The following is a 24,767-nucleotide window of genomic DNA, read 5'->3' on the forward strand; positions in this document are numbered from 1 at the left end:
ATTTGATGAGCTGATCGATTTCAGATATAGTCCTATCCGGAATTCTGACAGGGGGCCACCTTTTGAACCCAGGGGGTGGGAGTGGGCAACATTTGAGCTTTATCGCCAAAAAACTAAACCATTTGGATTAAAAGCACCAAATTTGGCAGAATTATAGTAATTAACGGGCTGATTGATTTTAATCTATGGATCTATTTGGGTTTCTTTCAAGGTTGCTTTTTTTTACCCAAGGGGATGGGGTGGTCTCGCTTTGAGCTTTGTGGTCAAAGCACCATTTTGGCACGTTCATAGCAATTAATAAATGTGATAACCAATTTCAGTATCAATGGGTCCATCTGAAATGGTTTAGGGAGAACACATGAGCCTTTCCGGTATTTTTCCAGGGTGAACTATTTGATCCCTGAAGAAGGTTGAGCATTTTTGAGCAAATTGGTGAAATGATTGTGCAAGTTAGGATAAAAGAAACAAATTAAGTTTGATAATAGGAATCAAAGAGCTTGACAATTTTAACAATGTTCAAGGGATGGGGTGGGTATTCAACGTTTCGTCAAAAAATGAAATGGGGGAATGTCAGACACAAGCTAACATAACGACATCAATATTAACTGTTTCCACCATCAGCTCTCACCATCTTGTTAGACTGCCTTCAAAAAATCTCACCCCACTTGCTTTTTAGTCTCACATCAGGTTCAACCCTTCGGGAAATTCCTACCCTGTGCCTGCTTGGGTCTTTATGTCTAGATTAGCCATCCTGAAGTTAAATGCCCGATAGGACATGATAACTTCCATCTTTATTCGTCAAAGGTGAACCCGAGTAAAGTCTAGCAATACAAAATTGTTTTTGATCCCAGTTGAGGAGACCCTCTCCATCCAAACAAAAGGGAGACTCACATGGGCTACGCAAGGTTATCATATGTTATTGAATGAAACCTTGGAGAGTTCTTCCTTCTGCACAAACAGAACTGCCGAGAAGCAAAACAAGCGCAGCGTGCTCAGACAGTTTCGTACATAATTCCGGACCCATAGCTTGATAATGGTAACTTCCTTGAAAATCTAGACTAGTGCATGTTCATTTCACCATTTTGTGAAAGGTACTTAAATCTTTTCTTGGACCAAAACAAACGTAACCCTGAAAGCATACCAGAAAGGCCCATCGCTAAAATTGAACAATAAAGCTAAACAGATACTATAATTATGTCAAATATGTTAACTCAAAGGGCGCAACAATTCCACCATAAAGCTCAAAAGGATACCACCGTTTCCCCTAGGCCCAAAAAGTACCCCGTAAAAGCATTTTGGATTGGCCCATAGGTATAATGATCATCTCATTAAATTCTATAATCGTGCCAAAAATGCAGCAAACTGAAATGACCTGACAGAGTGAAAACTCACAAACAGAAACCACCATCTCCCCCTGGGTGCAAAAAGGACAACTCTGAAAGAACTCATATCTGAAATTGATCAGCTCATCATAAAACCAGTTTAAATCATCGATTGCAATAAGAATTTATTTAGATAAAGCAATAAACGAAACAAAACAAACACAATGAGACAGATAAATGTCCGTTACCTTTGTATGATTGTGGATGACTTCTAAGCGAATGTGCGAATCCTCTAAAAATGAGTAGCTCCGGTGAAAAGAGAACTAAATAATGTTTGCTCAATCGATCTGACTGAGTTTCTCATCGATCGCCAAAACTGCTGTGTTTACGATCATTTCTAATGCCTTGAGAACCATCTCTTGAAAATATTTTCGGTCCAAAAGTTTTGGTAGTTAATTTGAAAAATTCCCAATGTTTAAAATATCCAGGACTTGGACTGGTTTCTTTCAAGTCAAAGAAATTTCCATTCAGCAAAAGCGGCCATGTTTACTTCCCTGGATGTCAAAGGTGGCGTGGCTAAGTAACCAAGCCTTCAAAGCTATAATCACCTCGCGCGGGGTGATTATAGCCTCATAAGCTGAGCTTCTCGACCAATCAGAATGCTTCAATTCTTATAATCTACTCTGAAATTATACTAATTAACAATTATTCGCCGAAGGCGAAGTGATTATTCAACAATAATCACTGAGCCTAAGGCGAATAATTGTTTTAGTATAATTTTTAGAGGTGATCATCAAGAACTTAAAAAAATAACAATAGCAAACAAGAAAACAGCAAACACAAGTGTTCACTTGTATACGGTGTAAACCAGTTTAATTCATCGTTTACAATCAGAATTTATTTAGTTAAAGCAATAAAACGAAACAAAACAAACACTATGAGAAAGATAGATGTCCGGTACCTTTGTATGATTCTTGATGACTTCTAAGCGAATGTGGGAATTCTCTCGAAAATGAGTAGCTCCGGTGAGAAGAGAACTAAATAATGTTTGCTCAATCGATCTGACTGAGTTTCTCATCAATCGCCAAAACTGCCGTGTTTACGATCATTTCTAATGCCTTGAGAATCATCTCTTGAAAATATTTTCGGTCCAAAAGCTTTGGTAGTTAATTTGAAAAATTCCCAGTGTTTAAAATATCCAGGACTTGGACTGGTTTCTTTCAAATCAAAGAAATTTTCATTCAGCAAAAGCAGCCATGTTTACTTGCCTGGATGTCAAAGGTGGCGTGGCTAAGTAACCAAGCCTTCAAAGCTATAATCACCTCGCGCGGGGTGAATATAGCCTCATAAGCCGAGCTTCTCGACCAATCAGAATGCTTCAATTCTTATAATCACCTCTGAAATTATACTAATTAACAATTATTCGCCGAAGGCGAAGTGATTATTCAACAATAATTATCACTGAGCCTGAGGCAAATAATTGTTCTAGTATAATTTTTAGAGGTGATCATCAAGAACTTAAAAAAATAACGATAGCAAACAGGAAAACAGCAAACACAAGTGTTCGCTTGCATACGGTGATTATAGCCTCATAAGCCGAGCTTCTTGACCAATCAGAATGCTTCAATTCTTATAATCACCTCTGAAATTATACTAAAATATAATAGTGCCAAATTTGTTTTTTTTTTAACCAAAAGGGTTCAGTAATTCTACCATAAAGTGCAAATGCTTCCAACCACCTCTCCCTGGGTCAAAAAGTGTCTCCCCTGGAAACATTTCGGATGAGCCCTCATCTGAAATTGATCAGCTTATCGAATGCTTTCACTGTGCCAAAGTTGGTGCTTCTTTACTCAAAGGATGCAGTGAATTTTGCCTTAAAGCTCAAATGCTATCCACCCCTACCCCCTGGGTCCAAAAGGTGTCCTCCCCTGACAGAATTCTGGATGGGCCTATATCTGAAATTGATCAGCTCATTGAATACTATCACAGTGCCAAATTTGGTGCTTTTAACAAAAATCGCACAATCATTTCACCATATTGCCGGACTAGCTCCAAAGTAGATAAAACTGATCAGTCTCACTGATGCTAATATCATTAACAAAGGAGACAGAGTTGTTTTGATTCAGAAACTCCTTGACAGTTGATGACTGCTGGAAACTCTCTGATGTGATATATATGTGTTGTTTGATCTTTACTTTAATCAGGGTCTTGACTACATAATCCAGAAACTCAAGATCCCAAGCTGGCTACTATCTCAGTGTCTTATTTTGTTATTAACTCCATAGGTTTAATGTTTCAAACTAAAAGTCATTATCTTTTTATTTTGTTTTTAGAATACAACTTCGTATTTTAGCACGTGCAGTAGAGATGCTGGCCACTGGAGGTCGTATAGTATATTCCACTTGTACTCTTAATCCAGTAGAGGATGAGGCAGTCATTTGTACTTTACTACAGAAAGCTGAAGGTACATGTGTATAGCACATAAAAAAGAACAGCACCTTGTTAATTCTGTTTTTTGCCAGTGGGAACATACGCTCCAGAGCTGTTCTCTACAATCTCAGACAAGCTGAGCTGAGACAAACACATTTCACAGATTTTTTGTGAATGTCTTGACTTGCAAGCTTGTTAAAAACATGTTATCCCCTTTCCCCCACTCAGTGTTATTTTATGGGGTTTGCCATTCACCAGGCTTTGTATCCATAACATTGACAACAATGAAATAGGGGAGGGGGATTGACAAAAATGAGCTGTAGTACCAAACGTTTTGTCCGAGATTGTACCAGAGACTGAGTGCCACAGGTGACTTTATTATATCTATGAGCAACTTGTAAAACTTTGCTGTCATGAAAGCTTTTAAGGAGGCTGACCGCTCGATGAAGTATTCTTAGCCCTAGGGTGATTGTTTTAAAAATGAAAATTATCTAGGAAGCCAATCTTCAATTTTTCCAAACTACACTATAATGATCACATATGACCAAAGTTTACTGGTTTCTTAGTAACAGTGGTTACCATAGCAAGGATTGTTGTTTTCTTTTGTTTTTAAACAAGCCTGATTTTCTCAAAATCTAGATTGACTCTTGGTATTCATTGACAGTCAATATCTTTCGACAAATTAAAGCAAAACTACCTCCCTTTTGATAAAAGGTCTTTGATGGTGATAAATGTTTTACAACATAAACGGACCTGAGGCTACGATTACAAAAATATATACCTGTAATTTTGAATAACTGCACTCAAATACCTTGAAACAAATCAAAGTGCCTATTTCATATTAAATGGGATATATCTGAAATGCTTTTACAGATATTTTTAGAAGTGGTCAGCAACAAAATTAATGGTTGTGCTTTATATTGAAGTCGAAATTTAGAGCAGGTAACTTTTGCCAGCATAGCAAAATAAAACAGAATTTTTGCTAAGTTTTGGCTGCCACTTTTCTTTTGTGGAAGAGGATTTTTTTATCTTGTTCCTTGTCTAAAGCCTATTTTAGGTGTAAACCCTGCCTACGGGTGACCCTATTCGGCGGAACGGCACGGCGGAATGGCGGAATATTCTAAAACGCAGAATGACGCTGAACAGGGCTTAACCCCGCTGAACAGGGCTTAACTTTGGCGATCAGACGAGAACAAGTGCTTTCCTTGTGGTATCAGTCCCGGACAAAGCAAAGAGTTACAAGAGTGATGCAAATAAAGAACTGAAATACCTGTTGATTTAACTGGGTTTGAACTGTTATAAGCTGATTTACGCGCTCTTTCTGATACCACATGAAAAGCAGCGGTTCTCATCCGATCGCCAAAGTAAAGCCCTGTTGGGCGGGGTTAATACTTGGATGGGTGACCATCTGGAAACCCCTTGTTGTGGATTTCCTTTTTTAATTTCTCAGTACGAACTCGGTAAATTTCAGGCCCTTTCGTTATCTTTCTTTCGGCTTCGTTAACGTACTTCGGCTTTATACGTTTCATTGTCTCGAACGGGACGAGAACTCTGTAAATTAACGAAATCATCACTCGATCACTCGAGTATCCTACCTTGAAATCCCGGCCCGAGATCGACGTCCTCGAAGGATTAAGAACTTCGTTTATGGGATATATTTACTGTTTACTGGTTTTCTACGGCTGGCAGCCGCTGTAAACAAGCTGGTTTTTCTGTCAGGGAAACAAATATCCACAAGTTAAAGTACCTGCATCATTCTTAGTGACATTCTTAACCTTAAATCGCTGTTTGAGAAAGTTAGCAGTTCTAATTGCCAACGAGTCAGGCCTTCTGGAAGACCAGAAGGCCTGACGAGGCGGCAGATCATAGAGCCGCGAGAAGATTCGTATGTGCGAAAAAAATCTCACAAACGCTCCAAAATGTCGAGTAATGTAAGTAATGTAATGTAAGGTAGATCGTGACGACACAATGACTGATGTTTTTAGCCAATCCGTTCAGCAGAATCTGTTCAGCACGTGCACACTTTGTTGTAGTTTGGCCAATCAGCGCGCTACTAATTTCTTCAGCACGTGCATGATTCATTGGCAACTAAAATTCCCAGACAAGATACGTCTCATAATTAAACAAAGAAGTTTCAAATCTGTCCGCTTCAAAAAGCCAAAATTCCCGAACTAGAGATTGAAATACGAAAGAAACTTGAATTTAACTTTGTTTAGAATTTAATTTCATTTAAGATAAAGGCAAGAAATGCATTTCAAAGCTTCAAGATTTCCAGAGCTTCGAAAATTTCGAAGTCATACAAATTTGCATGCGTAATTAAGTTAGGTCTGGCTAAGTAAACAACACGGATTTTATCGATCAGAAGAGAGTTTTATTTCGTTTCTTGAATTTATAAAATAAATTCCCTATACTATACTTTTTCCTGGATTGTCCGGCGTTTTTTTCTCGGGAAACAGGGCCTTTAATTTTTCTAAAAGCTGGTTGCCCGAACGCAATTTGCAATGTCTCAACAACAACAATTTAACGTGACATTTGAGACATCACGCATTGCGCATGATGAATTATTCTGGGAATAATAAAATAAACTTGTTCCATCTTTGGCCTCAAACTTGTCCGAACAGGCTTTTACCTTTTAAAACCTCAATTTTTTTTAATACTTATGTGCTGAATGGATTTAACTGCAGTGTGGAAAGTTTGAAATGCTTTTGTTTTGGCAAATCTTTGTAAAAGTTTGCTTTTTGTTCCGTAATTTATTTTCCGTGTTCAGTGGCTCATAGCCACTATGATTAAGACCTATAGGACTTTAAAACAGCGGAAACCACTCCAAAATAGCGGCATCGGACAACAATGGCTTGAAACTCTCAAATAGCATAAAGTTTACAAGATTTCTCACTCGATCTTCACTACTTTGGTTTTATTTTAGAACTTTTTCCTCATTTAGCCTTCATAAAATCGCATTTTATTCCATAAACATTCAAGCTTTTCAAAGAAAACGCATAATGTTTATTGATCGACCAAAATCATTAAGCGTCCCGTTGTACTCGTTGGCATTTCTACCGATAGGTATCACTAGTTTTACTTTTGTTTGTTTGTTTTTGTCGCTGTTGTTGCCTCTTTTCACAATTCCGCATTTTACAATATTCCGTCATTCCGCATTTTAGGATATTCCGTCATTCCTCGTTTTAGAATATTCCGCCGTGCCGTTCCATTTTTCCGCCATTCCGCCGAATAGGGTCACCCCTGCATACAGCTCAATCTGGGGATGATGAAATCAACTTGACTGGACTCTCGAATCAACTCGACTTGCCTTGACTCAACTCATCTCATCTCCACATGACTCTTAGCATTATCCACCCTTTGAACAACTGAGTACTTTACGATGTTTGTCCTGTATGTGAGCTGTATGACTGTGATTGGTAACTATTATTTTGTGGTTTAGGTGCAATAGAACTTGTTGATGTTTCTTCCCATCTTCCAAACTTGAAGAGATCCCCAGGCTTAAAGACTTGGAAGGTAACTTAACGTTAAGTACTGAGGGTTTAGCACTTGTGTACTTGTTGTGAACTGCAGTCATGGGCTCGAAATTTACACTTGCAAACTCACAAAATGGGCTTTTTTTTGGAGTCCATGAGCCAAAAAAAGTATACTTAACAGCTGTTTGCTCAGCATTTAAGCATCATCTTAAACTAACCAGACTTAAAATATATATTTTGTTAGTCTTAAATTTAAATTAATTTTTCCTTTTGGAATAACAATATTGACAAAGTTAATTAACATTTTATTTTGCAGGTGATGACAAAAGATATGACAATTGTTGATAATTGTGATCCTGGAACAGAATACTATTCAAAAGGCTTTAAACCAGAAATGTTGGCTCCGTCCGAAGAGGTTGTGAACAAATTACATTTAGAAAGATGGTATGCAGAAGTTGTTTGTGATTAGATTCTTAGGATTACTTGCCAGTTTAATGTTAGCATTACCGGTACTAGTCAAAGTCAAACAAATGCCTTTCCTACCACACCCTCTTCACCAATGGTCACCTCTCCTACCCCTCCCTCTTCACTAATGGACATGCACCTATCCTATTCCTCCCTCTTTACTTATGTCCATCTCTCCTATCTGCTTCCCAGTAATCTGTAAATTGTAACTACAGTGCTACGGGCGTGGCACAAAATGCCCAATTCTGACTGACTGTTGTAAAGTGCTTATGTCATGAGACAACAAAACTGCTATCATAATCTTGTTGTAGAAGTTGTTGATGCATTCATGGACATTGGATCTTCTTGGCAGTTTTTTTTTGCGCCTTGCCTTTTTTGTGATCATTGTAGGGGTGAATGTCTCACCATATATCAGGATTGTTCTTTGTTGGCGTTGGTTATTTGCTTTCTTACTCCGTTTGTTCATCAAGGATAGTGAGTCCTTTTTATGCTTGGTCATTGGCCTACTTCTCCTCATTTTGGGTTTGGATCATTTTGGTCTTTGTAGGTTCTGTTGATTAAATCGTAAAGGGTTGTCTGACTTGTACTGTAGACATTGTGTTTGAATCAGCCAGCTGTGAGGTTTAAGGGATTAATGCATAAATTTTGAAGTATGCCTGCTGTGAAGACTAATTATTAATTTCAATGTTTACCACTGCCAGTTCTGTAGCAGGCAGTGAATGGCCTGTCCTGTGATGTGTTTCATACCACTCAGAATGGACATCATGTGACCGCGAGTCATCAATTCTGGTATTTGTTGATATGCTGCTGCTTCTTCTACTCATAGCAGTTGTTGTGGGAAGAAGGATGTGGGTTTGGACATGTTGGTGCATTTGTGAGTGCTGAAGGCATTCTGTTGTCTGATGGCTTTTAATTTGTATATTTTCTCTGGGGTGTGCTTTCCTAGTCAGGTCTTTGGATCATGGCTCCATCATACATGTTGCATATGATATCAGTTGAATGAGTTCAGTTGTGTTGTGGTAGGCTTGAATGTTAGTCAGCTATACACTACCTACCATGCCAGCTGTGGCAGACTGAATAGAATAGTATCCAATCCACTTGGATATGTATGTACGGTGTGTGAGTTTTTTAACTCTTGGTAATAAGCTTTCCTGGAGATGAAGCAATACCATCATTATCCTGTTTGACAGGAAAATTTCTCCAGGTGTACTGTGGTGACTCGTGACATCCAGTTTGTGGTTCATGTATCTGCTTGTATTTCAAAATAAAAAGAAATATGCATAATTTGTTATTTTTATGTGAGCTCTACAATCTTCAAGTGACAAGTCACTTGTTAGTTTAAATAATTTTATTTTGTTTATTTACCGGTATTTGTGTGATTTAATTTGATTTAAATTTATATATTTAGTTCTGGGATCTTTAAAAAACATTCCAATGATTTATGAATAAATTTCCTTACCTCCTTTTATTTGCTGTCTGAGCGGTCATAAGTTTAAGTAACATTTCCGCCTGTTTTCATTTTACAAGGATTTAGTGTTCGAGATGATTGTTTTGAAATACAGCACATTTAGATCATGGTGATTTGAGAAAGGGGTCCAGGATATGTTTTGTTGACTGATCTGAACAACAGTATAGAGGTTTGCAGTTTAGAGTTGAAAAGGGCAGATTTATGACTAGGCAATAGAAGTGTATGTTAGGGTTGGAAAATTCATATATTTTCATCTGGAAAAATGATTATTTGAAATTTTTAAAAATTTTGACATGAAAATGTAGGGCGTGTTTAAAACACGAAATGGCGAAAATGATATTAAAGATAAGAGCTAAATTAAGGGCCTGTTTACAAGCAGGTAGGGTAACCCTAGTGTTAGGGTTACCCTAGCAGGAGGGTTACCCTTGTGCTCCCACATTTCTTCTTTTTTTCATTGACGTGATTACAAGGCAGCTAGGGTTACCCTAGCGCCAGGGTAACCCTAGCTGCTAGGGTAACCCTGGCGCCTTGTAAACGCTCTGCTAGGGATAACTCGCCTAACCGGGACAACTTTATTTTGGCTCCAAGAAGCTAAATATGTTTAAAAATACCGACAAAAACAGCGAATTGTGACCAAGAAACATCGTGTTCATTCACAATTTGTCGTATTTTTGCACTGGAACGGAATTATTTTCGAATAACAGCTTCTTACGACAAAGTTTGTGGTAAAATGTTTGGCGCTGCATAAGTGAGGTCATTCCATAACATAAGTAATGTTGAAAGTCATGTTGAATAATTTCTTCACTATTTATCACCGAGCTTGAAATTTACCATCTTTATTATTTACTACACATTTGATGATTTCGACATTGCTGTTCCTAGCAGTATGCAGGACGCGTGTCACATATCAACCTAGTAAATGGCCCAGCTCACAACGAGTCTCTCGTAGCTCAGTTGGTTAGAGCGCCCAACCCGTATCTGGGAGGCCATGGGTTCGATTCCCGTCGGGGACTCAGATTTTTTCTTTGTCCCACGCTCGTGTCATGTTGAATAATTTCTTCACCATAAGTATTTATAGTTTCTCCGTCAAACACGTTCCAACTATAAAAAAAATTGTGCTTGGGACGTTAATGAACTTGGAACACCCTAGCACTAGGGTTAACCTACCTGCTTGTAACCAGGCCCTTGATATTACCGTTCCACTGAAATTTGCATCTGTTGCCTGATGTATTCTGTGTACAACGTAAGGACAAGGAAATATGTTGCGTCAAATTCAAGAAAATAATAATGAGGGGTATACAAATAAGTAGTACTATTCAAGAAGTAAGAATAATTTGCAGTTGTTCTAAGTGAGACAAGCAAAGTCGCTGTTTATGCAAACAAAAATGATAAATTTCACTGAAGCATGGGAGGCGGCGGCATGTAAATGCCGCTGTCTCGCCTTTTTGACGACTTCATTCCACAGCTGTAAAACAGAAAACAAAGTTATAACTTCAACGTTATAGGATAAGGAGTTGGAAAGTCCAATTTGAAAAAAGTTCAGATATTACTCTGAAAAGAAAGAACTGTTCAGACGAGTCCTTCTGTCATAAATCTCCTGACGTGAGACAAACAAATTAATCGTTTTCTTTCTATGCCAAAAAGTAATGGCCGCCTTTTTGATTAAAAATTAATATCCTAGGCAAACAGCAACTTGTTAACAAGGAGAGACTGGAGTTATAAGGTCTGTGCCCGGGGGGGGGGGTACTTCCATATATGGGCTATATAGGTATGTGCCGCCCGATAGGGTATGGTTTTTGAGGTTCCCGATCCTTAAATAGGGTATCATTTTTCCACCTTTTGGCGTTGTGTTCCCGGTGTTATCCTTGGATAGGGTAGCTAAATTGTATCAGCCAAAACGTGTAGTGCGTAAACGCGCAGCTAAACAAAAAGAATCAATCACATTATGATGGCATATTATTAAACTAGGTTTAGTCTAGTATTCTATGCTTGATGCTTAACTTCCAATGTTACAGAAACGTAATAACGTTTACCCGTTCACGCCATTTTTCGTTTTTGCTTTTCCCTTGAATAGGGTGTCATTTTTTGGGCTTGGGCCTTAAAAAGGGTATCAATATTCGCTTTCTTCATCCTTAAATAGGGTCAGGGTTTAAGAACCTTGGCGGCACACCCCTATCCGAAAATTATGGGAGTACCCCCCCGGGGGTCTGTGACGGAGAATTTGTGATTGGAACGATTGGTTGTAGTTCGTTGCAGTATTACAAACATTAAAATTTGTATTACTTATTAAGCTTATGTTTACCCCTTATCAAAACTTTCTTTAATTTGTCGGGATTTATTCCTTGTCCTTACAGTGTACACAGAATAAATTAAGTAACAGAAGCAGATTTCAGTGGAACGGTAATATCATTTAACTTAATTTGGCATTCATTTCGTGTTTTAAACATGCCCGACAAGGTAGCGAATTTGCACACGCTTCCGTTGTACACATGTACCACAAGGTTGGCTTACAGTATTTGCAAGGTGTTTGATACAATCCCTTCGAGAAGTTTCAACAGCATTATCTGCTCTCGAATTTCTGTTATGGATAATTTTTTCCTTTGAATTATTTGCCATATATAAAGTTTGATCTTTTTTTTTCTATGCTTGTCAGCTCTTGCAAGCAGATTCTAAAAGCCTGCTTCATGAGCACATGCACAGTAATTAAAATGTATGGAGCCACCTTGAGTTGTCTCCTCTGACCGATAACTCCTGAAGCTGATTGAGTATAGAAAAGCTGCTGATGCTATGTCACTTAAAATGCAGAATGTAGAACTGGCTTGTTATGGATATAAGAGAAACATTGCCTGAATAATTGTTTTGTTTGTAAATGGGCATAAAATGCCCGGGGGGGGGGGTACTTTGGTCAATCTTTGTTGGGTATGTGCCACTGGCCTCTCAGAACCCCTACCCCATTATAGTCATATTCTATGGCCAATTAAAGACCCCATCTTTATCCATCATTGACTTGGATAAAATACACAATCAAGTGTCAAATAGAGTCATACCTCTAATAAGTAACTACCTTGTACAAGTGACAGTTTGCAACAATACCAAAATTTTTCCCAATCAGATCACTATAGCTGGAGCCTCTTGCAAGCCACAACACCTCAGTGGTGACTGATGCCACTTTTTGGGTTAATGGTTTGCAGTTTTAGTTTGCTAAAAAACCGTTGGTTAGCAATGACTCCAGGAAAACTGTGGTAAAAATAAGAAACCAAGACGCTATACAACCCAGATATGACAATCATAAAATAACTAAACTTGTTGCCCTTACATTAATATTAGAACCTTTTATTTTGGATTTTACTTGGCGGTTAGCAAGAAGAAGGGCCACCCATTCAGTTTCTCTGGTGTCCATTTTGGATACTGAGTGATTCCAATTTCTGTGTGAAAATCATCTTGGTATTGGCCGGCTGAAAATGAGCTTCTCAAAGACAAGGACATCACATCAACCAATTGTTGTCAATAAAACAAGATCGTGTGATAATAAATTAAAATTACAAGTAAAGTACTTGCCTCTTTGACTAGTGAATCTGGAATTTTTTTTACATTTCGAAAAAAAATCGGTCTGTCTGGCGATGGGAAACGAAACATTTTATTTGGATGGCCCAAATTGTTTTAAATTTTTCGCCATTTTGAGCTACAGAGACGGCAAAATAAACAAATGAGGTAGATTTACGTTTATTTTGAGCTTTAATGTAGACATTACTTGGAATATTTTACAACAATAAGTACAAGTACATCTTTCAATATTCTCACACATTTCTTTATGTTTGGAACATGCAGTCACACCACTTGTGTGGGTACCCTGTGGTTTATAAGCCTCTGGAAAATATCACCCCATGCATGAGATCAGACTGTCTGCAAGCGACCACCCAAACTAGTTCAGACTAGACATTTTACGTGTACCTGCTCAGCACAGAATATCCTTTGTGACCCTCAATGTGGTGCCAAGTTTTATTATTATTAAAATTCACTAGCTCAATGCCACATTAAGATTGTTGACAAAAACAAGACATTTGAACAAACACTGTGCTGCAAAATAAAAACCTAGACTTTCCATATTTACTCAAGAGTATCTGTAGGTAAATTTCAAGGTCTATGCTTCTGTGTGCAGAGCTTCTAAGTTCTAAGCCAATCAAGAGAATATTTGTTGTTGTTGTTCTGTAATTTGTCTGCTTTTTGAAAGAGAATGTGTCATTCTTGAATGAACAGAACGGTTGTACCATCAGGGTCCTTGCACTGCAGTACACGGCTGTCATATTCCGGGTAATTTTTGCTTACCTCTTCCACACTAAGAGCGATTTTCAGCTCCTCAAAACGTTGTGCATGGACTGTGAACGCAAGAGCACTAAATCCACTCTCTCGGTGTATGTCTGCAGTGTTAAACTTGTGGTTTTGTTGCGGCTAGTGTTGCAGTTCAAGAGTGGTGTACGGTCTTCTCCAAAGCCATTCACGAATTTCCACTGCATTCAAGTCATCTGAAGGTGGCTTCTCGTCCGTACAAGCCAGAAAGTATAGATCGAACATGTTGGGAATGTTCTGTCGTGAAAGCAGCTTCATGCCCAGTGCAGACTGGTAAAAACTCAGGGTTTTTTCAATATCCGACACGCGCAGAGTTATTTGCCCCAAGTGTGTTTGCTGACCAAGCGCCAAGTTTGGTTGAAGCGAGCTTTGTATCCGCTCAGAACAGAAATTACACTTGAAATCATGCTGTAGTAGTTCTATGGAGTAACCAAATGGGTCTTTTAAGTGACACATGTAGCCAATGTCACGGAACTGCTTCGTTGATGTCACATCAACACCTTGCCTCACAAGCTGCGAGCGAGCAGTGTCTACATCGACAAGGGACAATCCTATCTTCCAGTAAACGTCTGACGATGGCATGGATACGTAACACTTGGGCGGATCAGCTTGCTGCATGTCACAGCGGAACTCTACAAATGAAGATTGCGGCTTCTTTCCATAACCTACCCAGTGTATCAACTCTGTATCGCTCTGCATTGCTCTCAAAACATTCATTCCTAATCGTTGACAGTACCAGTCGATAAGACCTTTAATGGCCGATGTATCGACATGAAGTCGTGGAAATGCCAGCTTCATTTCTCTTTATTTTTCTTGTTCCAACAGAGCAGAACATTTACACGCGTGAAAAAGCCGCCATTTTGAAAACCATCCCTGAGTTGGTCACGTGATCTGTTTGTGATAACAACTTGTTGAAGACCTGGATCAGGGATCGCGGATCGCGGATCACGGATCTATTCTTTTTTTCGTTTAAATAAAAACTGAGTAGGGAAATAAAATATAGAGAAATACGGTAAAAGTGATAAGAAAAAAGGCTACCACTGTGCAAATGGTATTATTTCTTTCTTCACCTGATCCTATGTTTTCTACTCTGCTAATTCGCTTGCATAAATGACTGGTCACATCTAGCAAATCCCCGTGTACAAAATTATTTTTGTTCTTTTTTTCTGGTTTTGGAAAACAAAATGTAAACTTTTATTTCATTAACTAAACAACACGTTTCAATATTTTTCTCGAGATTTTGATATTACAACTGAGTAATGAGTAACTACAGAATGGGAGGCAGAGATGATTGACATCAACTAAAACTCTTACGTACTTTTTTCTCGACTTCTTGCTCTAGAGGTCCTGTGTGATTGACAACTGCTGTAAACTTTGATCATGTATAAAACTAGTGGTAACCACAGGTTAGAAAGTGCGGGCCTCGATGCAGTTAAGAGAAGGTACTGGGAGGGAAGTGTTTTAAAATCACTGGACAAGATAAAATTATTCCGAGTAAGGTCGAGTAACGCGTCACGCTTAAATCACGAATGTTTTTTATCATTTCCTATTGCCGCAAACCAATCAGAGTTGTTTTTTTTATTGACAGTTTTGCGAAGTGTAGTCGAGCACGCGGTGTGAATTGAGATGTGATTTTCCTCCGTCGGCAAACTCGCTTTGTTGTCAGTGTTATAAGGAATTTCTTGAGAAAAACCGTTGTTGGAATCATTCGCTTTGCCGTAGTTTTCTGTGATACAATCACAGCAGATCTTCTCAAAAGCAACACCTATAAAACAACGTCTGCAAAACGTACTGTCTGCAAGACAGAAGCCTCGATCTAATGTGACAAACTGTTGATTTTTTCACATTCTTATCGCTCTTGGAGACAAGATTTTTCTCTTCCGGTGTTACGACAAACTGTCGTGATTGACACATTTTTTGCATTCCGATCGTTCTTAGTGGAAGAACAAAATTTTCAACTTCCGGTTTGCAGATAGCCTTTATAAACGTGGCGCGCACGCGTAATACGCAATCTGCTGGTCACTGTCAAGATTAGGGTTGCGGGCCTCTCTTGGGCCCGCAATAACTGTGGATAGATACTCTATAGAGGATGTCTGCATCTTTGATGAAGACTTGATGTAAATTTGTCTTATGCCCAACTACTGGCTCCTATTTGTTACTACCTGTACCCACACCAAATATGCATAAACCGGGGCATGTGAACATTTGTTCACCAGGAAGTGGTCACTTCACATGACTAGTGAAGATGTCACTGCTATGTATAAAGTACATCACATCTGCAATGGCATTGATCTGTGCACTGTACAAAAGTAATCTGGATCAAATATTTGTGCTAGGTCATCCTGTGTTGGTGGATATACATTTTGCCTGTTTGAACTCACATATTTATTTTCACTGCAGCATGAGAATATATCCCCATCAGCAGGACACAGGTGGATTTTTTATCGCTGTTCTTGAAAAAAAGTTTCAAGCACCTTGGGAAAATGGTAAAAGATGTAGTAATAATCCACGGCTCCTACCGTGGGAAAGTATGGCTGACTGGCAGGTAGGATGTTGTTAAAAACCAAAATATTGAGAGGTCTTTGTTACAAGACATATGCTTATCTAGCCTTCAAAAGCATGGCTCAATGAAATCCTTGGTGTTTTGCTTCCAGCCATTTTTATTACAATAATATTTTTAAAAATCAACCAAAATAGATTCTGCAACAGTCTTTTAAGAGTCGCTGGTTCTGTCAAGCTTACATAGTAATAAGTGAAGTCTTGAGGTACAAGATTGAACTTGGTAGTGAGTTAACTGATGTATGTGGAATCACAAATTATAAAGTTATGATCTATATTTACCGGTTTATTGTTTGTTTTTTTGCCACTTTCACTTACAGTATAGTGAAGAAAATTAATTTTATTGCTGACCAACTGATGGCAAGAATGTTGGTTTTTCTTACATTCAACTTAACTTATTTAACAGATGAAAAAAGAGAAAAAATTAAACTGAACTTATTTTACAGAAGAAAAAAGAGGAAAAGTATAAAAAAAAAGACACAGAGTCCACCTTATTGACTGGAGATGAGATTGCAAATCATTGCAAATCTGAAGAAGGAACCACAACAATTGAGAAGGCTGCAGCAAGTTCTCAAGGAAACGCAACTTGTGATGAGGTCACAAACAGTGCAGACAAAGATTTAGATGAGTTTGATGAACAAGATGCACACAGTAATGTGTATGGTGAGGAAGATGATAAAGCTAACAAGCTCAGTAATGATGAACAACATAGCAGTAGTGAGAATCTTGAACTGGAGAAGGCTTCATCACAAAATGAGAGTGCCAATGATAATGACACCACTGGGGAACCAGCACAGCAGTAAGTTGATGTAACAGCTCCTTTATTTTCATAAGGCTAAATGCAAATTAGTCAAAGTAAACCTTGAGTCAATGCATTGAGCAGTCTCCCCCTTGAGGAGCAAATCATAGCGGATTCTTGCTCCCATCTCTCCTGCCCTTGTGGTCTGTGGGTGTAGGTAAGTATTGTCCACGGAAGCCTTTTCAGTGCAATGGTGGCAGTTGGCGACTGTTTCTGGGGGTGGTTCTTGCTTGCAGGGTTGCCATGGATACCTCCCTGCTGTGCCTGAATTGCTCGGGCTCCCGCCTTCCTGTAATGCACTAGTTTTTAAGCTCATCTATTGGTGATGAGTCCACAAGGTTTTCAGCTCTAGTTGAATAATGAAAGTCAATATTCATGATAGCCCCCCATGTTGGTTTTCATATTAAAATGCAAACTATAGCCATGTGGTCCACCAGAAGGCAAACAAAGCAAAGAAGATTATACACTTGGTAAAAGTAGCCTAGTCTGTGCCAGAATCATGTTAGAGCATCAGATAATAGACAACTGTAATGGAATTGCTATGTTTGGAATGATCCTATTAAGGTTAAAGATCCAGCAGCATGAGACACCTTGAAACAATGTTACCTGTAAAGCCTGCGGGGCAAACATTTTCAACAGCATATTTGATATTAAAATTGTGCTTCAGACGCAGGTTAAAGATACGTGATTGGCTCACAAGTAAAGTAAAAAAAATGGTCATGCCCAGTCAGACTGAACTTATCCCTGGCCGTGACTATAAGAGAATTCCTATTCCTCTTTGGCTGGGATCCTTGTCCATTGCATCATGTTTTTCTTGTCAGAAGTGAACTGAAGTGAAAAGCTGTTATTGCAGGAACACAAAAGGAATATACAAGACAAGTTCCTGTATTGCGTTTATTCCCTGCACTTTCAAGTTGTGTTTAATGTTTTATTATGGCCATGTTGCATTTTCATTTTTGCAGTTGCTGAGCTCTGATTAATTTAATTGTGCAATTTTAGGGTTCAGCCTCCAAGGAAAAAAGCTAAGGTGGAAATGAAAGGTTTTAAAGAGGATCCGTTTGTTTTTATTGAGGCAGATGATGAGCACTGGCCTCTAATTAAGTAAGTGCATATTGTATGGTATGGTACATTTGTAGAAAGTTGATACAATTTTCCCACCAGACAATAAACAACAAGCTATGTGACTAAGTACAACATTTGTCATTTTATTACTTTTAAAGAAAATTCTATGGAATTGATGAATGTTTTCCTGCCAATCAACTTATGGTGAGATCTGTTGCTGGGAAGAAAAGGAATATTTATCTTGTGTCCAAAGCAGTGAAAGAAGTAATGGAGATGATTGATGACAATCATAAGGTTTGTTGTATTAAATGGTATAAATTATAAGTTGATGTCTTCAGGTAATAAATTATACTACTCATTCAACTTCAGTATACCTGCCAACTCTCACGCCTTGGGCGTGAGACTCATGCCTGCAAGTTGAAAAAGGCCTACTCTGGGACCCAAAATCGCCCAAAGTCGCCTAAAGTCGCCCTAAGTCGCCCTAAGTCGCCTAAAGTCACCCTAAGTCGCTTTAAGTTGTTTTATAGATAGTATAGATATTTTCTGTAACAATGCTTTATGGTGTACCATGATGATTCCCATGTACATGTATACCACAACTGTACTTAGGTCGGTCACCTAGAATGGCCTAAAAGGTCACATAAAATTGCCCAAAGTCGCTCAAAATCGCCTAAAGTCGCCCAAAATCGCCCGTAATTTTGGACAAAATAAGCTAAAATCGCCTAAAGTCGCCTTAGGTCGCCCAAAGTTACGGCGACTTTTGGTCTCAGAGTAGGCCTTGAAAACTTTGATCTCATGTCAACTCACGCCTACGAACCAATTTCTCATGCCTAGTTAACAAAATTAATGTGAGTTATTACAACCAAAAATATGTAAACTCAGACCAATGTGAAAAACGAAAACTCCATGTAAAATGAGTAAATGATGCTACTTTACCCAAAATCTCAGAGTTTTGACAAGAAAAGCATTGGGAGCGAGCTCGTAATTAGGAAAACATGTCCATGCACTGGGATCGGGATATGTTTGGTATGTCTTCAGAATACTTCGGACATCTTCGGAAAACTTCAGACATTGTCATATCGTCTTCGGAAATCCTAGCAATCCCAGGCTAAAAATTTCACGCCTTTGACCCAGAAAAAGTTGGCTGTGGCTGAGGAGGTATACTTCAGTTCAACAAGGCTATAGGTTTATCAGTATAGCTGCCTGCCTCATATCACCAGTGTGAGTGTCACATCTGTGTTTCACTTGTTAATTTCATTAATTATATTGGTATTTCCGAAGGAATAGATCCAATAAAAAGTAAAAAGGCACTATTCAGGTCACATGAATGTGCTGTAAACCCAAATACAGAAAAGGTATTCTGTAATAATATTGTGATACAGAATATGGTGATAACTATACTTCATTCATTTGAACCAAAAAAACAGTGCCTGAAATAGTATAAAACAAGGGAACACAACTTAGCATTTCAGATGCACACAAGAAACACATCACATATCATTAGTTTGTTTGTCGCTGTTTTGCCAGGTCGTTAACACAGGGATGAAGGTTATTGCACGTGCAGATGCTGACAATGTGGGATGTGATTTCAGGTTAATGCAGGAGGTATGCAAACATATGATAAACACAACTGTATCTGTACTCTATTTAACAATAAGACAGCAAGCTTGAGGTTTCTATCGGCTGATAGTTCGCCCCTCTCCAACTATCAAAAGCCGGTAGAAACTGAGAACAAGCCGTCTAATTGTTTTTGCATAAGCCAGTGGCTGATCTGTTAAATAATCACTAGAGTTGATTTTTTGAAGAATTTGTTGATAAAATTCAGCGAAAAACTAAGCGCATACCCCGAGAGCTGTCTAACGATCCATAAAAGGCACCTGTGTAGCCAATCAGATTGCGTGTTTTGCCAATAGACAGCCGCTGGGTTATGCTAATTTGGGTTAATATGGCTCAAGCCATGAGCATGGCTGTTATTTGGCAAAATGGTCGTAGAGGTTTTAGCTCTCTCGCTATGTTGAATGGGTACCAGTAGTAATTGTTTTGACAACCTGACAGAATGCCATGGTAATAACAACATCACAGAGCTTTTCTAATCTACCTTAGACAAGTAAAACTTTTATTTAATATTCAAAATTACTATAAAAATATTCTTTTTTAAAAAATTGCTGTTTTTTTTTATCCTGAAGTTTATTTCAGGTACGTTTTTTATAAATTCTACAGGGTATTGAAGCAATGCTACCATTTATAAGCAAGCGTAAAGTGATACTTTCCCAGAAGGATGTTGTGATCCTGTTGACTCATGACAGGCCTTTTATCAATGAATTTTCAAGTGGAACAAGGGAGCAGTTGAATGATATTGAAGGTTTGAGTGCTTTGATGTAAAGATTACTAACGGTTTGAAATGTTTCTTTTACATTACTCTTTGGTTTGTGTCTGCAGCTTTGTGCTTAATCTGTGCAATTTTTTCAGTTATCAGTGTATACCTTTTCTAAAAATCTAGGTGAATGTCAGCTAGCTTCTCAAGTTTATCTCAAGCGTTACTCCCCGTAAATGATATACAATTTGTTCACCATGGACATCTGTAAAGTAAAAGTATTTTCTTGGAGACTTTGGGAAAATGAAACCAGCTTACTGATTTCGGGGAAAACCAATTCAGTCTATACCCAGTAATCAATACGTAATTACTACTCTATTTTAACAATTGTTGTTTTTATTTTAAGAACAAGGATGTATTGTGTACATTTATGAACCCAATGGACCATACAGGTTGGTAAACTTGCTTTCCTTTTCAAATAAGAGTAAAATGTTCAAGTTTGAAACATTCTCTAACTTCTGAGTATCCCTACAGAACGTTTCCCAGACCTTGATCAGCTATAACTATACAGTAACTGTCAAACCTTCCATAACGGTCAGCACTCTAAACTTTTTCTCCATGCAATTCACTGTAATTGAAAATTCGTTAGAAACGTTTTGTTTTTCTTTATGATGATGTTATAAGATGTAGTTAGGTTTGACTCATTTATTTATCTTGCTTGTAAACTATGGAACTTTCTACCTGGTACTTACAGAACAATAACTTGTTACAACGACTTTAATCGACTCGTCCGAAACTATAATTTCATGTACCATCCGATCTTATGTATTATATATTGTTATATTAGGTAATATTTGTTTATTTGTGTACCATTTTATTTATCCGCTTCTTTTTTTTGTCTTTATAATTTTCCTTCTTTGTTAAATTTATATTTGTTTTCTCTGAGATATTAGCTATAACTAGCTACTCTGATACTACGAGTTAAAATATAGATAATGTATGTCATACAAGTTTGATAGAGAACCGATATCATGTCTGATCTGAGACAACCCGGCTCACAAGTAAAGACTGCACTGTAATTATGTTAGCACTGTATGAATGAAGTTAATTAAATTTTACGTTAACTAACTGACCAAACTAGTGCAATTTACAGCTAAGTCAAGATATGACACTCCACGCAGATGATTGACACATCCAGTGGCTCTTGGCTTAGGATTCCACAGCATTGCCATGGTTCGTTTTTACTGATATCAGTTTGTACTTTTTTCCTAGCTGTCCAGAAGATACCATTGGCTGTAGAATTGTGTTCTGTGGTTGGAAAGCTAAGGTATCAACTCGAGTACAGATCAGTAAGTTTGACAAGGCTCACTATCAAGTGTTGTGTGGCATACCACCTGAGGAAAAACAAAAAGGTGCTTACTTCTTGTGTTAAAACAATATTAATACTGTTGCATTAAACGTTTTAAAGTATTTCAGTTTTCGAGGGAGTGTGTCAGCGTGACCGCACTGTAATATTGTTAATGTCATCGTGTCAAGCCTACCTAAAAATAATACAAAAAATAACTTTACTTTGTTTAATGAGGGTTGCACAAAACAGTCTTGTGACTGACAAACCTGTGGCCCTTGAAATCCAGATCGATATTGGAATTCAGAAGTGTCGGTTTCTGTGGGGGGAGGAAAACTGGAGAACCCGGATCCTCGGAGCAAGGACGACAATCAACAAAAAACTCAACCCACAAATCACGCTAGGTCCGGGAAAAGAGTCGAGTTTTCTCGTCAATTCCTATTGCCGCATGATTTTAAATTCGTTTTTATTGTTCGTTTAAAGGAACTGTGTCACGGAGTTAGCCAAATTTAGGCATGAGAAATGAGCATCAAATTCGGCAAAACATAAAAATAACCGCTTAAAACAGTGAAGGAACATTTCAGTAACACAGCAAAGACAAATGAAGGTACGGATGACCAAAAGTGAAGAAGATTGAAACGCGATGTGGGTTTTTGAAATGTTGTTGGGCTGAGCAGTTTTCAAAGTTAATCTCATTTGCTTTTACCTATTGATTATAATGCCCGGGAGACAAATTTGGTTGCAATGAAGCTATAGTTTTGTCATTTAGATCCAGATAAGTAAGTAATTTTCAAAAAGTAAGTTCATAGCGATTTTTTGGCAAAACTTAATAACTTAAACTTTACTTAGCCGTGACTCAGTACCTTTAAGGGGTTTTTTGTTGCTTATTGATAGGAAGGAAAAGAGCTTTGCAAACTGAAGGAGAAGCCGAGTGCAAAGAAGACGAGGTCACTCAACCAAATGACGACGAACAACAAGCAGGATTTCTTGGCGACATTTTGAACTTGGAAGCTCCTGAAGGTTCACTTGATGTAGGCTTCATTTGAACATTCAACAAATTGATCACATTTTTTAACTCCATTCAGAAATGGACCGAGTTAAGGTTGTAGCTGCATCCCACCCACCTAGGGAAAAAGCAGCGAGGAGTACCCGTATTGCACCTTACAGTGTGCATTTGCTATTCGAGTAGCAATCTATTAAATTGAAGTTTTATTCTTTGACGCTTTTTTTTGAATGGCTTGAGCCTTTCTGTGTTACGGAAAGAAGATGAGAAACCATAAGATATTTTCATGCAAAAGATGTAATGTCACATGAATGACTCATTACATGATTCTTGCGTAGACATGCCGTCCCCTTCTTTCCCAGGGTGGGTGGGGATCCATGGAACAATGAACTACCAAACGGATGTTGAACTTGTCTTAATTTTTACTTTTCGATCAATACTGGTGAACGCCATTTTCCTGCAATATGTAATGATGTGATAACAGACTCATTGCCCAGTAAATAAATGCCAGAGGCGGTTGCAGGCTCATTTGGTAGGGGCGGGGTATTATCACGCAAGGTTGTAAGATTGATGTAACGAAAGATAAATAAGGCTTTATTTAAAACATGTTTCCAAACATCAAATGTAAAGTGTACTGATAAAGAAGCATTAAAATGGCCAACACACCAAAAACTAAATAAATATTATACTGTCCTGTTTGTGTGTGTGTGGGTTTTTTTTTTTTTTCATTACCTTCACGAATCGTTGGTATTCAAACTAACCTCAAACTTAACCGAACTTGACCTAATCGACTGAAAAACAACTATCTACTTGACTCTGAAGATGACTTCCGCTCAAGTTGTCGAAACGTTAGTCACCAGCAACAGTTCTTTTCAGTAAACGAACCACAAAATCACGAAACGAAGCGTGTCATGCGGTACAATATATACTCACTGAAATGTGAATATAATGACAATTTGCAATCAAAGTATCAGACTTCTATTCCACACAATGTGACATTATGACAATATTGATATCTTTCATCCCTTCAAGTCAGGTATCGTAAAGTCAGTCCCCGACGGGAATTCGATTCCCGTCGGGGACTCAGAATTTTTCTTTGTCCCATGCTCGTGTCATGTAGAACATCTTATCTTTATTACTTTATTTGTGTTGCGCTGCGTCGACAATGAATATAGAGAATGGCTGTATCAATACTCACACTTCCACATGATGACGTCACTGCCTTCTTTTCTGGTTTTTTCCTTGATCGATTTCCTCAGCTAAACCACATGTGCTGTCAGTGGGCACGATTTTGAAAACAGCTGGGGAGCTCAAATATTTAGAATAGTGCAATTAGGCCACCATTTGGTGAGCCCAGGTCAAATTATGAGCTAACCTTTTTGTAAGCAAACGCCTTGAAAACGGCTGCAAACGGTTTTCCGCTTGGGGCAGAAACGTTTGCAGGCCTTTCTAAGTGTTTAGGCGCGATTTCGCTACAGGCCGCCATTTGATGAGCCAAGGTCAAATTATGATGGATTATGATCAGAACTCTTTGTGAGGAAACGTCTTGAAAAGGGCTGTAATCGGTTTCCCCCTTAGGGTCTTTCTGAACCTTTTGCCGCGATTTTGCTACAAAAATTTTTCAACAGACCGCCATTTGGTGAGTTATCGCCGTAAAAATGGCTGCAAACGGTTTTGCAGGTCTTTCTGAGCTTTTCGGCACAATTTTTCTAAAGTCGGCTCTTTGGCGAGCCCAGGTCAAATTATGAGTTGAAATTTTTTTTTGTGAATAAAAGTCTTGAAAATGGCTTCAAACGGTTTTCACTCTGGGAGAAAAACGTTTGCAGGCCTTTCTGAGCGTCTCTGCGCGATTTTTCAACAGGCCGCCATTTGGTGAGCTAACGCCGCGAAAAAGGCTGCAAACGGTTCTGCAGGCCTCTTTTAGCATTTCCGCGCGATTTTGCTAAAGTTGCCCTTTTGGTGAGCCCAGGTCAAATCATAAGCTGAAATTTTTTGTAAGCAAACGTCCTGAAAATGGCTGCAAAGTGTTTTGCAGGACTCTCTGAGCGTTTCGGCGTAATTTTGCTAAAGTCCGCTTTTTGGTGAGCTCCGATCAAATTGTGAGCTGAATTTTTTTTTTGAGCTAACGTCTTGAAAATAGCTGCAAACGATTTTCACTCTGTGGAAAAAACGTTTGCAGG

At 38.4% G+C, this 24,767-nt stretch overlaps 2 protein-coding genes and 1 non-coding gene across 3 annotated transcripts in view; 2 read left to right on the top strand and 1 right to left on the bottom strand.

Annotated features, from left to right (window-relative positions):
- LOC144650060 (RNA cytosine-C(5)-methyltransferase NSUN2-like) overlaps nucleotides 1-23,285 on the top strand; it is a 57,835-nt gene extending 34,550 nt beyond the window's left edge. Inside the window, exons 11-22 of the mRNA XM_078509707.1 lie at nucleotides 3,656-3,786; nucleotides 7,192-7,265; nucleotides 7,542-7,669; nucleotides 15,906-16,050; nucleotides 16,511-16,863; nucleotides 17,863-17,964; nucleotides 18,084-18,219; nucleotides 19,453-19,530; nucleotides 20,146-20,287; nucleotides 20,646-20,691; nucleotides 21,512-21,651; nucleotides 22,479-23,285. Of these exons, the coding sequence (XP_078365833.1) occupies nucleotides 3,656-3,786; nucleotides 7,192-7,265; nucleotides 7,542-7,669; nucleotides 15,906-16,050; nucleotides 16,511-16,863; nucleotides 17,863-17,964; nucleotides 18,084-18,219; nucleotides 19,453-19,530; nucleotides 20,146-20,287; nucleotides 20,646-20,691; nucleotides 21,512-21,651; nucleotides 22,479-22,630 (1,627 nt within the window). The 3' untranslated portion in view covers nucleotides 22,631-23,285. The remainder of the gene's footprint in view (nucleotides 1-3,655; nucleotides 3,787-7,191; nucleotides 7,266-7,541; nucleotides 7,670-15,905; nucleotides 16,051-16,510; nucleotides 16,864-17,862; nucleotides 17,965-18,083; nucleotides 18,220-19,452; nucleotides 19,531-20,145; nucleotides 20,288-20,645; nucleotides 20,692-21,511; nucleotides 21,652-22,478) is intronic.
- Nucleotides 10,097-10,171, top strand: Trnat-cgu (transfer RNA threonine (anticodon CGU)). The gene has a single exon. It is a non-coding gene; the product is annotated as a tRNA-Thr (tRNA).
- On the bottom strand, nucleotides 13,130-14,370 carry LOC144650094 (uncharacterized). Its single transcript, XM_078509756.1, has one exon. It carries the CDS (start codon nucleotides 14,301-14,303, stop codon nucleotides 13,608-13,610), a length of 696 nt encoding a protein of 231 aa, XP_078365882.1. The 5' UTR covers nucleotides 14,304-14,370; the 3' UTR covers nucleotides 13,130-13,607.
- Nucleotides 23,286-24,767: the final 1,482 nt, after the last annotated feature.

Source organism: Oculina patagonica, chromosome 4, assembly GCF_052425735.1.
Source record: "Oculina patagonica isolate OP01 chromosome 4, crgOcupat, whole genome shotgun sequence".
NCBI classification, from domain to species: domain Eukaryota; kingdom Metazoa; phylum Cnidaria; class Anthozoa; order Scleractinia; family Oculinidae; genus Oculina; species Oculina patagonica.